The following is a 13,673-nucleotide window of genomic DNA, read 5'->3' as shown; positions in this document are numbered from 1 at the left end:
TGCACCCAATGTATTTAGATTTTTCTATTGCGTCATTGAATGTACGTTTGTTTATCACGTGTTGTTTGTGCCGCACTGCTTTGCTTTATCTTGGCCAGGTCGCAGTTGTAAATGAGAACTTGTTCTCAACTGGCTTACATGGTTCAATAAAGGTGAAATAAAAAAATATTTATCCCAAAAAAACAGTGACCTTAATTTATCAATCTAGTACAAGGGAGGAGGAAAAACCTAGAGGATGTTGGACTTTACACCTCCAGCACATCACTGGATTTTTGTCCTGGTTGGCATCCAATAAAATGTTGCATTACTGCCAACAGCTAGAATGGGGTATAACTCCCTTACACTTTGTTGAAAAAAAGGAAAATAAACCAACAAACACCCGACACACATTAAAAACCGACCTCCCCATTCCTCTATTTAAACCTATAGTCCTACATCAGGTCAACAATTAACATGTCTATCCCCAATACTACACATTCCTTTGTCTCCTGCCCTTCTGCACACTTCTCACACCTAGGAACCTCTCTCCTACACATTGCCGCCACATGCCCATTTGGCACATAAGCTCATATGGGATAACTGAAAAATCCTAAAATCACTTTGTCGGGCAGACTCAACATCAAAACTCAAAAGAACAGACAATAACTCTTCTGTTTCACCACTCACGCTACCCTGTCTGCGTCGCACAAGCATCACAAACACCGAGAATCACTCCTTTCAATGGCACTCTTTTCTTGAGAGCAAAACAAGTCACATCTCTTGTCCTAATTCGTTTGCCACGAAGCGCTTGCTTCACTCACTTCCATTTCTCCTCCAGACCTTGATCCGGCATACCACTCACTCTGCTTAGACTTTCTACCATTCTTCTTCAACAAACCATTCTTCTTCAACAAACCATCTTCTTATTTTCCTACATTTTTACATTTAAGACAATTAGCAAACATTATTTTCCAGAGTGACTTACAGGAGCAATTAAGGTTAAGTGCCTTACTCAAGTGCACATCGGCAGATTTTTCACCTAGTTGGCTAAGGAATTCAAACCAGCGACCTTTCGGTTACTGGCCTAAAGCCCTTAACTTTTAACTTCCTCCACCTCTCTTTTTCACTTCATTCCTCCTCCATATTACAAGTATGTGTCTTCTTATGATAATATTGTACTTCTTCTAACATATATCTCAAAATGTCCCTTTCGAGGAACACCATTTCTTCAACAACAAAAATTACAAGTCAATCACTGGAGTTCATTCCACTGGCTCAATCAGAGATCTGTAGATGATTTGGGGTGCATTCCTTCTCAAGGGGGACCAAAAACAGCTAGCTGAAAGCCACACCTGTAATGTTTTGATAGGTTGCCATTGTTATAAACTCAGAAAAAAAACGTCCCTTTTCCAAGAGCCTGTCTTTCAAAGATAATTTGTGAAAATCCGAAATAACTTCACAGTTCTTCATTGTAAAGGGTTTAAACACTGTTTCCAATGCTTGTTCAATGAACCATAAAAAAATGATGAACATGCACCTGTGGAACAGCTTACAGATGGTAGAAAATTAAGGTCACAATTATGAAAACTTAGGACACTAAAGAGGCCTTTCTACTGACTCTGAAAAACACAAAAGGAAAGATGCCCAGGGTCCCTGCTCATCTGCGTGAACGTGCCTTAGGCATGCTGCAAGGAGGCATGACAACTGCAGATGTGGCCTGGGCAATAAATTGCAATGTCTGTACTGTGAGACACCTAAGACAGTGCTACAGGGAGACAGGACGGACAGCTGATCATCGCAGTAGCAGACCACATGTAAAAACTCCTGCGCAGGATTGGTACATCCAAACATCACACGTGCGGGCCAGGTACAGGATGGCAACAACAACTGCCTGAGTTACACCAGGAACGTACAATCCCTCCATCAGTGCTCAGGTGGTCCGCAATAGGCTGAGAGAGGCTGGACTGAGGGTTTGTAGGCCTGTTGTAAGGCAGGTCCTCACTAGACATCCCCGGCAACAACGTTGCCTATGGGCACAAATCCACCGTCGCTGGACCAGACAGGACTGGCAAAAAGTTATCTTCACTGACGAGTCGTGGTCTCACCAGGGGTGATGGTCGGATTTGCGTTTATTGTCAAAGGAATGGGCGTTACATTGAGGCCTGTACTCTGGAGCGGGATTGAGGTGGAGGTTCCGTCATGGTCTGGGGCGGTGTGTCACAGCATCATCAGACTGAGCTTGTTGTCATTGTAGGCAATCTCAACGCTTTGCATTTCAAGGAAGACAGCCTCCTCCCTAATGTGGTACCCTTCCTGCAGGCTCATCCTGACATGACCCTCCAACATGACAATGCCACCAGCCATACTGCTCATTCTGTGCATGATTTCTTGCAAGACAGGAATGTCAGTGTTCTGCCATAGCCAGCGAAGAGCCTGGATCTCAAACCCATTGAGCATGTCTGGGACCTGTTGGATCGGAGGGTGAGGGCTAGGGCCATTCCCCCCAGAAAAGTCTGGGAACTTGCAGGTGCCTTGGTGGAAGAGTGGGGTAACATCTCACAGCAAGAACTGGCAAATCTGCTACAGTCCATGAGGAGGAGATACATTGCTGTACTTAATGCAAATGGTGGCCATACAAACCTTTACATGCTGCCCTAAGCATAAAAAAATATACATTTTAATAAGCCTCCATCATATATCATTAACGTATTTTACGTTTATTTTAAATTATCTAAATGGAACAATATTAAATATATTTAATGTCCATTTTATTTCAGTTTGAATCCCCGAGCTGAAGTATACAGCTTGAGCAGCAATTTAGAAGTAACACTGTTGAGAACTGTGCACCATTGGCATTTCACACTTCACATTGTGCAATTTGTAATATGTAATGTGTAATTAAAAGTATAACATTATTCAGTTTGAAAATGAACATCAAAACATTTGAGTAAGCTAAGTATGAAGAACAATATCATATTATAAATGAAAACTTCAGCTATAGAAAAGGATGCTGGGTAATATTTGCCTTTTTGTGCACATACGTTTTTGAAAGTATACTTTAATGAACACATTTTGTGGACATTTAATTTAATTATATTTTTTGGAAAGTATGCTTCATTATGTATATTTTCTTGAGATATGAAAATTATACCCTCAGGAACCATGTTCCTCAACTGTGATGTATTACTTTAGATCCTTGTTGCATAGAAAAGGTATGTTTTGGAATATTTGTATTCTGTATATTTGTATTATTCCTTTCACTCTGTTATTTAAATCAGTATTGTAGAGTCACTCAAATGTTCTTGATCCATCCTCAGTTTTCTCCCATCACAGCTATTGAACTCTGTAACTGTTTTACAATCACAAATGGCCTCATGGTATCATCCCTGAGCAGTTTCATGCCTGTCCTGCTCAGTTCGGAAGGACAAATGTATCTTTGATATGTTTGGGTGGTTTAATACATAATTCACAGTATAATTATTAACTTGACCATGCTTAAAGAGATATTACATTCTGATTTGATATTGTTACAGATCTATCAAGAGGCTTTCAAAAGGCTCCCTGGTATTTGAAGATGAATCTGTGCTTGAAATTCAATACTTGACTGAGGGACCTTCTAGGTGTTGTATTGGGGGACAGAGGAAGGGTTAGTCATCAAAACAATTATGTCAACCCCTATTACTTCACACAGAATCCATGCAACATATTATCTGATTTGTTAAGCCAAATTTTACTCCTGAACTAATTTAGGCTTGCCTAAACAAAGGGAGTGAATACTTATTCAATGACTATGTTTAAGTTATCTAATTTGTATTATTTATTTTTTACTTTGACATTACATAGTATTTTGAGTTCATTGTTGATAACAAATGACAATTAAATATATTTTAATCCCACTTTTTAACACAATAAAACTGGAATAAATATAAGTGGTATGAATACTTTGCAAGGTACTTATAGTGTACTTGATCACTCACAAGCAGAGTGTGTTAAGCAAAGTGTGTTGAAGTGTAATTATAGTATATTCATAGTATACTTAAAATATACTAGAAAAATACATCTCGTATTTGAAGTATATTATTTAAATAGTACGATTAAGTATGAACCTGGTGACAGAAATGCATTCTTGCTAATAAGCCTGTAGCGATATCTCTTTCACTCTCACAGATCTGGTAGTGTAGCTGCACATTTCCGGTTGCTAGCGACCAAGAGTTTATGAATTCAAATCCCATTTAATAATAATGATGAGTGCCACGAGTTGTCACAGTGCACATATTTTTTAAAGTGCATTAATTGAAATCAGAATACACCAGCATACTGTCATCTTCTAGAAATAACACCAAGTTCTTGTTTATATTTCTGTTGTATATATTTAATGCATTCTTGCTTATCTCCATTGTGCAGCAGGAACTTCAGGTAGCTAACAGCCAAGAGATTGTGAGTTCAAATCCCAAGAGAGGTTGAGTGTTAAGTAATCAGCATACTATCCTTTAACATTAACACCTGAATTTAGCTGTAAAATGCAGTAACTAGTTGTTGATTAACCATATTTTCACCGTAACTGGAACAAACCGGGAACTAAACAAAACTTGCAGGAGACAATTACTGTTTAATTGTATTTAATGTCAATTATGTCTTTCAGAGTAAAATATTCTAAATTACATTTGACAACTGAGTTTTCAGGTGCTAAAATGTCACTTGTAGTTTCATGGTATCACATGTTGAATTTTTGCATTCCCATGTTGTCACATTTGTTTCACATTAATTTCACATGAGATCAGGTTCTCTTTCACATGTGTTCACATGTTGTCACATGTAGTTTATTGTTATCACATGTCGTCACATGTTGCTTCACATGTTCACGTGTTCACATGTGAATTTCTTGTTTTCTTTCTCGTACCCTGCTGTTTGTCTTTTCGACTCTCTTTCCTCTCACTTCTCTCTTTTCTTCCCCTCTCTCTCATTTTGTTCTATTTAACTGTTCCAATTCATCTCATCCACGGTGAATTCATTGTATTTGGGATGCTATGGTTTTGGTGTGTGCTGCCAAACATTATACTGTCTGAGAGTCTGAGAGTGCTGTGCCAAGTCTCCTCTCTAACTTATGTGATCTCTATCTCCACTGCCGATTTCCTCTCTATTTAGCCTCGATCTCTTATTTATTTATTTCTCTTATATCTCAATATTTCTAATTTTCTTTCTTTCACACCCTACTCTACCCCTCTTTACATCTCCATGGCTTGTCTCTCTTTGCTGCCATGCACTATCTATCCTTCTTTATCACCCCCTTTCTCTTCCCATCCCCTTCTTCCTCCACCTTCTGACCTTACCTGAATCTGTCTTTTACCTTTCCTATTTTCTCCATCTCAATCCATCACCTTCCTCCAACCCCTTTATCGCCTCCTCCTCATGCCCCTTTCCTCTGTCCCTCTCTGTAGTAGGTGACAGCCACATCCCTCAAGTCTCTTTCTCATCCCCCTCTCCTTCTCTCTGTCTCTCTCTATATAGGAGTGGGTGACAGCCACCGACCTGCTGATCTCTCTGGACAGGCTCAACACTTTCGGAGACGAGTTCTTCAAGGACGCCAAGGTGCTGCGATCCTACTTCTACGCCATCTCTGATTTCTCTGTGGGAGCCAGGTAACACACACCTGACACCTGATTGGTTCTCAGAGGCCTTTGGCTGTCGCCGTGGATACTCCCTCCAAAAACTTCAAAGAGAGACAAAACGATCACGCCTTTCCTTCACTCTCCTCTACTTCTTGCTCTTTCTCAGTCCACCGAGGATTGTGGTCACTGCTAGAACTCGACATTAGCCAAAAAAAAACAAGAGAAAGAGAGAGAGAGAGAGAGAGAGAGAGAGAGAGAGAGAGAGAGAGAGAGAGAGAGAGAGAGAGAGGGAGAGCAAGAAATAGCAAGAAAGAGAAGGAGGGAGAGCATATTTGCTGTGTAGTTTTGATTTATCTTTGTTTTGTTTGCTTCTTTCTCAGGAAGACTCAACTATAAAACAACAACCCAGCGTGGCCCACTTGATAGATAATAAAACACATATGGCGAACGTCCGCTGCACATTTCCTCCCTCTCTGTATCCTGTTTACATGATAAACAGTCTCAACGCAAGCCCTGCGTGGTCCTGGACAGAAAATACATAGAAATATAGAAACATAGAAACATAGCCACAAAATTTGCCTCTGTTCCTGTCAACTTTTCTGTTTCTGTCCCTGCTCTGCCCCTGGTCCCTAGACCTGGGTTCAAATACTATTTGAAATCATTCCAAAACTGAAAACCCGGCCCCATGTCTGCTGGTCCCTGGGCTTATTCCTCACAGTAATGAGAAGGGACAACAGGAGGAAGGCAGAACAGACAGGATGTCCATAGTCACGGCAGGATAACACGGATGTTATTAAGTAATTGAGATGAAGCCTTCACCCACTGCTTCAACAGGATCTGACACCTGTCATAAGTGGTTATGATCACAGCGAGGCGTGACAATCTGACAAATGACCCAACAGTGTCACCATGACACCTGAGGGAATGGCGAGGGGCAACCTGACCACTTGTTTGGTTAGTGTAGCATACTTAGCCTAGCTCATTGGATTGGCCATAGCAATGCTTGGCCATAGCAATGCTAGCACAATTCTCACACTGAATGTTATGAATGGACACAATAAATGCCAGGGTACGTTAATGTGCTAGCTTTAATGGTCAACTAGTGGAATATAATAACTAAATATAGTAAAAAGAAATGATTCAGAACTGAGCTGTACTGAGCTGCTATTTGATCCAGATCTGTGCCATATTCATTATTGTGGTTGTCAAGTGTTCCTCAGCGTCTGCTAGTAGAGACATCTGATTTGGTGGTTGGGGGCACTTTTCACTTCCTGGCTCACAACTTCCTTGTCACAACAACAACAACAACAGAAACAAAAATAACTGATTCAAAGCCGTTAGCATAAAGTGTCTAGATCTGGGACAGCTGGCTAAATCTGACAGGGACAGGCGCGATGTTGAGCCCCCCCCTCACAGAAAGACCCACTACAGAACCAATGACAGAGGATGAGTTCCAAATGGAATCCTACTCCCTATTTCATGCATTACTTTTTACCAGGACCCATAGGGCTCTAGTCAAAAGTATTGCACTATAATAAAGGGCATAGGGTTACCATTCGGGACGCAGATAAGCACTCAACAGAACCAATGACGATAAGGAGAATCAGACACTATAAAGATAGGGCCTGAGATAACAGCTATTAGGAATACATTCTTGATCATTAAATCACCTTGGATAAATTGTGTCTTCTAGTCACAGGAATTTGTATTTTCTCGACTGGTTGGAAAGGAAGGTATAGCATAAGAAGGCACACACACACACAATCACTCACACACACACACACACACACACACACACACGCACACACACGCACACACACGCGCACACGCACACACACACACACACACACTCACACACACACACACACACAGACACACAGTGACTGATATGTAGTTGTTTATGCTTAGGGACAGCTTGTGCAGACGAGAGTTGATCACACAGGGGAGTTGAACAGCGCAGAGCAGTAGTCACTGAAGGGGATAAAATCTCCACCTTATCCCAGGCGATGTATCTGCCTCTGAGTGAAGGTAATGGGAAGTGACAAGTCCTCACAGTGCAAAAATCTTCTCATTTTACACCTATTCTCCACTACCCTGTCCTATTCTCTATTAATTTCCCTCAGTGTGTGTGTGTGTGCGGGCGAGCGTGCAACAGTGCGTGCGTGTGTCCTCAGTGCATGCGCGTGCATCCACACAAGTGTGTGTATATTAATGTGCCCACGCACCTCTCCATCTTTATCCCGCAGGTGTAAGTGTAATGGCCATGGCAGTGAGTGTGTGTTGGACGAGCAGGGGGCTCTGGTGTGTGACTGCCAGCATCACACGGCCGGGGTGGACTGCCAGAAGTGTCACCCGTTCTACCAGGACAGGCCATGGGCCAGGGCCACCGGAGACTCTGCCAACCAGTGTATGAGTGAGTACTGGAGATTTGTTAAGTCACCCTTGGGGAGGTGGGTTATAGTTAGTGAGTACTAATATTGCACGGTATACCTGAGCTTCTGTGTTTCATTATTATTAGATTTATTTTTTTAATGCTTCTGTACTAGACGTTTTGTCTAGTCAATACTTCAGTCAAATGTGTCTCACATGATTGAGAGGGTCAAGTATGTATATCAGCGCAGCCCCTTTTAATAGAGTGAAGGGCAAAGTGCCTGCTCAACTGACTCATTCATTGCTAGAGCTGTCTGGGTTGCATTGTTAGCTCCCAACTCATGTTGCACCGAAGGTAACACACTTGAATAATGCAACACAGTATGTAAGAAATGTTGAAACTGATTATTAATGTTTGCAAACACAATATCCATACACCCTTATGGCAAAACCACATGATTTCACATGTCGAAAATCACATGATTTTACACGTGACATTTCCACATGTTTAGATGATGTGGATTTTGACATGTGAAATCCTGTGAAACCATGTGTTTTTGGAACACTTCACATGTGATGATATTTCACATGAAGTGTCACGTGATCACATAACCATTCACAAACGTTCGCATTAGATTTCACAGGTGATGCCCTACAAACAAAAATGCATTGTCAATGATACACACACAGTGATGTGAACATCCAGTGTTTCAAATGTATGTATTTTTACACACATGACTACATTGTGTATGTTTATTTATACAGTAATTATTCAAAATGTTCATAGATGGGATTTGAACTCACAACCACTCGATTTGCAGCATTACGTGCTTCCTGCTACACCACCATATCTGTGTCAGTAGCTGATTTTACCTGTATTCCTACACTTTGGATCTCAGCTTTGTATTTGACCAAGGCCCGAAATATGCTAATGAGCCCCACGAGTACATTTCCCCAACCTATCAAAGTGCAGTGATGATCCTTACATTCTACAGACAATATTAGGCAGAAAAAACGTCACGTTATACCGAAAAGGCACCATGTGAGAACATGTGTGTACCTGTGAGGTGTTCCTTTGACCTATTTGTGTCTAAGGTAGCAACACTGTTCCCTAACCATACCCATTTGTTTCTACAGACAGTGTATATATATGTACAAGCATGAACTCGGTGGCATTGCAGAAACAGTGAGGCACTCCCAGCCAAGAGGTTGCAAGTTCAAATCCTCAAAGAATTCATGTCAAGTGTCCTTGAGCGCTGCTAGTTTTTAAGTGGATGTTAAGTTCCTGTCCGTAAGTCTGTAGACATATTTCATTAATAACACTCACTAAGCTTTTGGTGTGAGCTACACTGCAGCATTACTTGTCTGATTGACAGCGACCAAGAGGCTATGGGTTCAAAATCCCATTTTAAAGCCCAAGAGTTGTCACAGTACAAATGATAATTTATTTATTTTTTACACTAAATGGAATCAGAATACAGCAGCATACTGCCATTTTAGAAATAAAACCTTGAAAATGTTGCATATATTGACTTATTTTACTGCAACTTTTAGCAATGTGCAGAAATTGCCAATCTCCAATATGTCCCCATAGCTGGTGGTGCAGCAGGAATTTAAGGTAGCTAGAGTTGTAGATTTACAGATTTTTCACTGAACAACCCGGGAACAACCCGGGAACAACCCGGGAAACTAGACAAAACCTGCAGGTGACCATGACTGTTTTGTTTTGCCAAGGCAGCAGCTACTCTTCCCGGGGTTCAGTAACATTGAGGCAAATAAATATACAATTTTAAATGTTACATGACATTACATTTCATAACACTTTACCCCAATACACAATTTTAGCTTTAAAAAACTATACAGATAAATAAGAAAATATCTCATCGATTCTCCTCTTTCTAAATGAGCTAATCTAATGAAGAAACATGGAAAAGGTACTTTAATTGCTTTTGTATTGAAGGGAGTATTTTATAGCGCCACTCCACTATCCCATGCAACACGACATCCATGTGTACCTGTTTGTAGAGTGCAGGTCTTATCATGTGTATGTGTGTCTGTGCCTGTGTGTGTCTCTTCACAGTCCCCATTGTTCCATAAGGTGTATTTTTATCTTTAAAAAAATAAATGATAATCTTATTCTACTGCTTGCATCAGTTACCTAATGTGGAATAGAGTTCCATGTAGCCATGGCTCTATGTAGAACTGTGCGTGTCATGTATTGTCATGTTGTGTCTTGTTTCTGTCCTTTCCCTTCACCCTGTCTCCCTCTGCTGGTCGTTATTAGGTTACCTTTTCTCCCCCTCTTTCCCCCAGCTGTTCCTTGTCTCCTCCTAACTACCTCGTCACCCCTTTTCCCACCTGTTCCCTTTTTCCCTCTGATTAGTCCTCTATATCTCTCTCTGTTTTTGTTCCTGTCTTTGTCGGATTCTCGTTTGTGTTACTCATGCCTGAACCAGACTATCGTCGTGTTTGCTGCAACCTTGTCCTGTCCTGTCGGAATCTGCCTGTTCATCTAACCTTGTCCTGTCCTGTTGGAATCTGCCTGTCCATCTGAGCCTACGTGTGTTTCGTCATTAAAGTAACTCTGTTTTGTTAATTCGCTTTTGGGTCCTCATTCACGCACCCTAACAGAAGAATCCGACCAAGAATGGACCCAGCGACTTCGGATCCTCTCCACTCTGCCGTCGAGATCCAGGGAGCGATGCTAGGCAGACACGAGCAGGAATTGTCTGCTGCTCGACATGCCGTTGAGACCCTGGCCACCCAAGTCTCCAACCTCACAGAACAGGTTCACCATCTCCGCCTCGATCCACCGGCCACTTCCAGGGCTTTCGAATCTCCGGAGCCCAGAATCAATAACCCGCCGTGTTACTCTGGGGAGCCCACTGAATGCCGCTCGTTCCTCACCCAGTGTGATATTGTGTTTTCTCTCCAGCCCAACACTTACTCCAGGAGCACTGCTCGTGTCGCCTACGTCATATCTCTCCTTACTGGACGGGCTCGTGAGTGGGGCACGGCAATCTGGGAGGCAAGGGCTGAGTGTACTAACCAGTATCAGGACTTTAAGGAGGAGATGATACAGGTTTTTGATCGATCTGTTTTTGGGGAGGAGGCTTCCAGGGCCCTGTCTTCCCTATGTCAAGGTAATCGATCCATAACAGACTACTCTATTGAGTTTCGCACTCTTGCTGCCTCCAGTGGCTGGAACGAGCCGGCTTTGCTCGCTCGTTTTCTGGAGGGTCTCCGCGCAGAGGTAAAGGATGAGATTCTCTCCCGGGAGGTTCCTTCCAGCGTGGATTCCTTGATTGAACTCGCTATTCGCATTGAGCGACGGGTTGATCTTCGTCACCGAGCTCGTGGAAAGGAGCTCGCGTTCTCCGTTGCCCCCCTCTCCGCATCACTACCATCTTCCTCTGCCGGCTCGGGTGCTGAGCCTATGCAGCTGGGAGGTATCCGCATCTCGACTAAGGAGAGGGAACGGAGAATCACCAACCGCCTCTGTCTCTATTGCGGTTCTGCTGGTCATTTTGTCACTTCATGTCCAGTAAAAGCCAGAGCTCATCAGTAAGCGGAGGGCTACTGGTGAGCGCTACTACTCCTGTCTCTCCTTCAAGATCCTGCACTACCTTGTCGGTCCATCTACGCTGGACCGGTTCGTCAGCTTCCTGCAGTGCCTTAATAGACTCTGGGGCGGAGGGCTGTTTTATGGACGAGACCTGGGCTCGGGAACATGACATTCCTCTCAGACAGTTAAGGGAGCCCACGGCCTTGTTCGCCTTGGATGGTAGTCCTCTCCCCAGGATTCAGCGTGAGACGCTACCTTTAACCCTCACTGTCTCTGGTAATCATAGCGAAACCATTTCTTTTTAAATTTTTCGTTCACCTTTTACACCTGTTGTTTTGGGCCATCCCTGGCTAGTTTGTCATAATCCTTCTATTAATTGGTCTAGTAATTCTATCCTCTCCTGGAACGTCTCTTGTCATGTGAAATGTTTAATGTCTGCTATCCCTCCTGTTTCCTCTGTCTCTTCTTCACAGGAGGAGCCTGGTGATTTGACAGGGGTGCCGGAGGAATATCACGATCTGCGCACGGTGTTCAGTCGGTCCAGGGCCACCTCTCTTCCTCCACACCGGTCGTATGATTGTAGTATTGATCTCCTTCTGGGAACCACTCCCCCCCGGGGTAGACTATACTCTCTGTCGGCTCCCGAACGTAAGGCTCTCGAAGATTATTTGTCTGTAGCTCTTGCCGCCGGTACCATAGTCCCCTCCTCCTCTACCGCCGGAGCGGGGTTTTTTTTTGTTAAGAAGAAGGACGGGTCCCTGCGCCCCTGCATAGATTATCGAGGGCTGAATGACATAACAGTGAAGAATCGTTATCCGCTTCCTCTTATGTCTTCAGCCTTCGAGATCCTGCAGGGAGCCAGGTTTTTCACTAAGTTGGACCTTTGTAACGCTTACCATCTCGTGCGCATCAGGGAGGGGGACGAGTGGGTTAGGCACTTTGAATACCGGGTTCTTCCTTTCGGCCTCGCTGACGCTCCAGCTGTCTTTCAGGCATTAGTCAATGATGTCCTGAGAGACATGCTGAACATCTTTGTTTTCGTTTACCTTGACGATATCCTGATTTTTTCACCGTCACTCCAGATTCATGTTCAGCACGTTCGACGTGTCCTCCAGCGCCTTTTAGAGAATTGTCTGTTTGTGAAGGCTGAGAAGTGCACTTTTCATGCCTCCTCCGTCACATTTCTCGGTTCTGTTATTTCCGCTGAAGGCATTAAGATGGATCCCGCTAAGGTCCAGGCTGTCATTGATTGGCCCGTCCCTAAGTCACGCGTCGAGCTGCAGCGCTTTCTCGGCTTCGCAAACTTCTATCGTCGTTTCATCCGTAATTTCGGTCAGGTGGCAGCTCCTCTCACAGCCCTTACTTCTGTCAAGACGTGCTTTAAGTGGTCCGTTTCCGCCCAGGGAGCTTTTGATCTCCTCAAGAATCGTTTTACATCCGCTCCTATCCTTGTTACACCTGACGTCTCTAGACAGTTCGTGGTCGAGGTTGACGCGTCAGAGGTGGGCGTGGGAGCCATTCTTTCTCAGCGCTCCCTCTCTGACGACAAGGTCCACCCTTGCGCGTATTTTTCTCATCGCCTGTCGCCGTCGGAACGTAACTATGATGTGGGAAACCGCGAACTGCTCGCCATCCGCTTAGCCCTAGGCGAATGGCGACAGTGGTTGGAGGGGGCGACCGTTCCTTTTGTCGTTTGGACTGACCATAGGAACCTTGAGTACATCCGTTCTGCCAAACGACTTAATGCGCGTCAGGCGCGCTGGGCGCTGTTTTTCGCTCGTTTCGAGTTCGTGATTTCTTATCGTCCGGGCTCTAAGAACACCAAGCCTGATGCTTTATCTCGTCTCTTCAGTTCTTCAGTAGCCTCCACTGACCCCGAGGGGATTCTCCCTGAGGGGCGTGTTGTCGGGTTGACTGTCTGGGGAATTGAGAGGCAGGTAAAGCAAGCACTCACTCAAACTCCGTCGCCGCGCGCTTGTCCCAGGAACCTTCTTTTCGTTCCCGTTCCTACTCGTCTGGCCGTTCTTCAGTGGGCTCACTCTGCCAAGTTAGCCGGCCACCCTGGCGTTCGGGGTACGCTTGCTTCCATTCGCCAGCGTTTTTGGTGGCCCACCCGGGAGCATGACACGCGTCGCTTCGTGGCTGCTTGT

At 43.8% G+C, this 13,673-nt stretch overlaps 1 protein-coding gene across 2 annotated transcripts in view; it reads left to right on the top strand.

The window, feature by feature from the left end:
- lamc3 (laminin, gamma 3) overlaps window positions 1-13,673 on the top strand; it is a 250,542-nt gene that overhangs the window by 90,418 nt on the left and 146,451 nt on the right. For both annotated transcript variants that reach the window (XM_021590591.2, XM_021590589.2), the window contains 2 exons: window positions 5,488-5,618; window positions 7,835-8,001. In XM_021590591.2, the coding sequence (XP_021446266.2) occupies window positions 5,488-5,618; window positions 7,835-8,001 (298 nt within the window). The remainder of the gene's footprint in view (window positions 1-5,487; window positions 5,619-7,834; window positions 8,002-13,673) is intronic.

This window comes from Oncorhynchus mykiss, chromosome Y, assembly GCF_013265735.2.
Source record: "Oncorhynchus mykiss isolate Arlee chromosome Y, USDA_OmykA_1.1, whole genome shotgun sequence".
Lineage (NCBI taxonomy): Eukaryota > Metazoa > Chordata > Actinopteri > Salmoniformes > Salmonidae > Oncorhynchus > Oncorhynchus mykiss.
Note: the sequence above shows the minus strand (reverse complement) of the source record. Positions and strands in the feature narration are given on the sequence as shown.